The sequence below is a fragment of the Dendrobium catenatum genome, unplaced genomic scaffold (assembly GCF_001605985.2).
Source record: "Dendrobium catenatum unplaced genomic scaffold, ASM160598v2 original_scaffold_146107, whole genome shotgun sequence".
NCBI classification, from domain to species: Eukaryota; Viridiplantae; Streptophyta; class Magnoliopsida; order Asparagales; family Orchidaceae; genus Dendrobium; species Dendrobium catenatum.
Genome location: NW_021464537.1, coordinates 1 through 1,646, shown reverse-complemented (window position 1 = coordinate 1,646; position 1,646 = coordinate 1). Strand labels below are relative to the sequence as shown.

Sequence of the window (1,646 nt, the reverse complement as noted above, 5' to 3'; positions counted from 1 at the left end):
GCTTGTCTCATTTGGCTTCTGCGTTCTTCTTAAGCGGGCGCACAGAGAGAGAGAGAAAGAGAGAGAGAGAGAGATGGTTGTGACGAAAGAAGAGGTTGTAGCCGCCCTCACTTCCTCTCTCAGCCCTTCTCATCTTGTAAGATTAATGATCAATTACACATTGTTTCACTTTCAGTTTTAATTTCGCCGCTGAAATCCCTGACCTTGTTCCTTTTTTTTTCTCTTCCGGTTTTCTTTCATTTCAGCAAGTGATCGATACATCCGGGGGGTAAATATACTTCTTCTTGTAGTTTCCACCTTCCTTTTTTCCTGAATCGAAACTTTTCTTCTGAATTTATAAATCTTTCAATTCTGAATTTTTTTTAGATGTGGAGCGAGCTTCGATGTGGAGGTGGTCTCGGAGAAGTTTGAGGGGAAGAGGCTTCTGGAGCGTCACCGTTTAGTCAACGCGGCGCTGGCGGAGCAGATGCCGCAAATCCACGCACTCTCCATCAAGAAAGCCCTCACTCCCTCACAGTGGAAACCCCAGTCAGAGAATGAAGAGCCAGCTAAGATTTGAGAGGTCAAGAGCTTTACTAGAATCATGTGACTTTGATCTTTTCTTGAAGAATGTCTTCTTGTGAACTTTATTCCAGCAACCCCTTACTTCTGGTTTATACTTTGCTTGAAAATCCACATATATATACTTTTTATATTGATAAAGTAAAAAAAATATGTACTTTTGATATGCAGACTTGTAAGCTTATTTGATTTTCATCATGCATATTTTGCTATTTGTTGTGGCTAAATTGATTGCTTATATTTTCCTACATAGAAATTGACTAGAGAGCTGATCTAATTATTTAGTTGATGGACATATATACTTTAGAAATTTGAATTGAAGCTTTACGTAGCTTTTCAGATGATTATATGCATTGGGTTATTGTAAAGTAGAGCATTAGATGGCCCCTTATGCTTAAAAAACTTGCGTTTTCGGAAAAGTGTTTCTAAAGTGGAAGATGGGTCTATGGTGAACTCCATTCTTTTATATGTAAAACGAGATAAAAAGTAGCCAAATGAATTATCTTCTGCATATGAACTTGGATTAATTCACGAGTTAGATTGAAATATGGATCCTATTAAATGGACAATCAAATTGGTGACGAGCAGGATGTGGAAGGTGAAGATTGTGGCTGACATTGAATGTCTTGACTGTTGACTAGGGATGAATCCGGTGTAAAGGAAATACCTGATAAATGGAGAGAAGGAGATGATTGAGAAGAGAAGATGAAAGACTATCAAGGTGAGGTGGAGAAGAAGGAAAGAGTTTTCTTGCTTTTTAGATTATCTCGCTCATGAATCAATTATTTTATTTTATCTTGTACAATATCCTGTCATTATTATTCAACAAGTTTTACACTGCCTGTCGACTACCTAATGCAATCTCCACTTTTCTCATCCGGGACTTGGGATATGACAACGGCAGTGTTCAAAAAGATAGGATACGAAATTTTAGTAGTAATAGACCTAGTTAGGGGATTGTGACTTTGGGCGATCAAGTCATTAATAAGAGTACACATTTTATATATCTTGGATGTATTGGTCAGAGTGATGGTGAAATAGATAGGGACATTATCAGCAGAATTCAAGTTGGATGGTTGAAGTGG

The 1,646-nt window shown here is 37.8% G+C and overlaps 1 protein-coding gene across 1 annotated transcript; it reads left to right on the top strand.

Moving 5' to 3' along the window:
• The first annotated feature begins 6 nt into the window (after window positions 1-6).
• On the top strand, window positions 7-788 carry LOC110101793 (protein BOLA2). The gene is made up of 3 exons (XM_020829858.2): window positions 7-136; window positions 246-268; window positions 367-788. Exons 1-3 carry the CDS (start codon window positions 74-76, stop codon window positions 557-559), a joined length of 279 nt encoding a protein of 92 aa, XP_020685517.1. The 5' UTR covers window positions 7-73; the 3' UTR covers window positions 560-788.
• Window positions 789-1,646: the final 858 nt, after the last annotated feature.

Excerpts from the sequence above, each read along its gene's own strand:
- LOC110101793 (XM_020829858.2), top strand. The coding sequence starts at position 74 with ATGGTTGTGACGAAAGAAGAGGTTGTAGCCGCCCTCACTTCCTCTCTC. Across the intron at positions 137-245 it reads CTCTCAGCCCTTCTCATCTT|CAAGTGATCGATACATCCGG; the intron begins GTAAGATTAATG and ends CTTTCATTTCAG. Across the intron at positions 269-366 it reads GTGATCGATACATCCGGGGG|ATGTGGAGCGAGCTTCGATG; the intron begins GTAAATATACTT and ends AATTTTTTTTAG.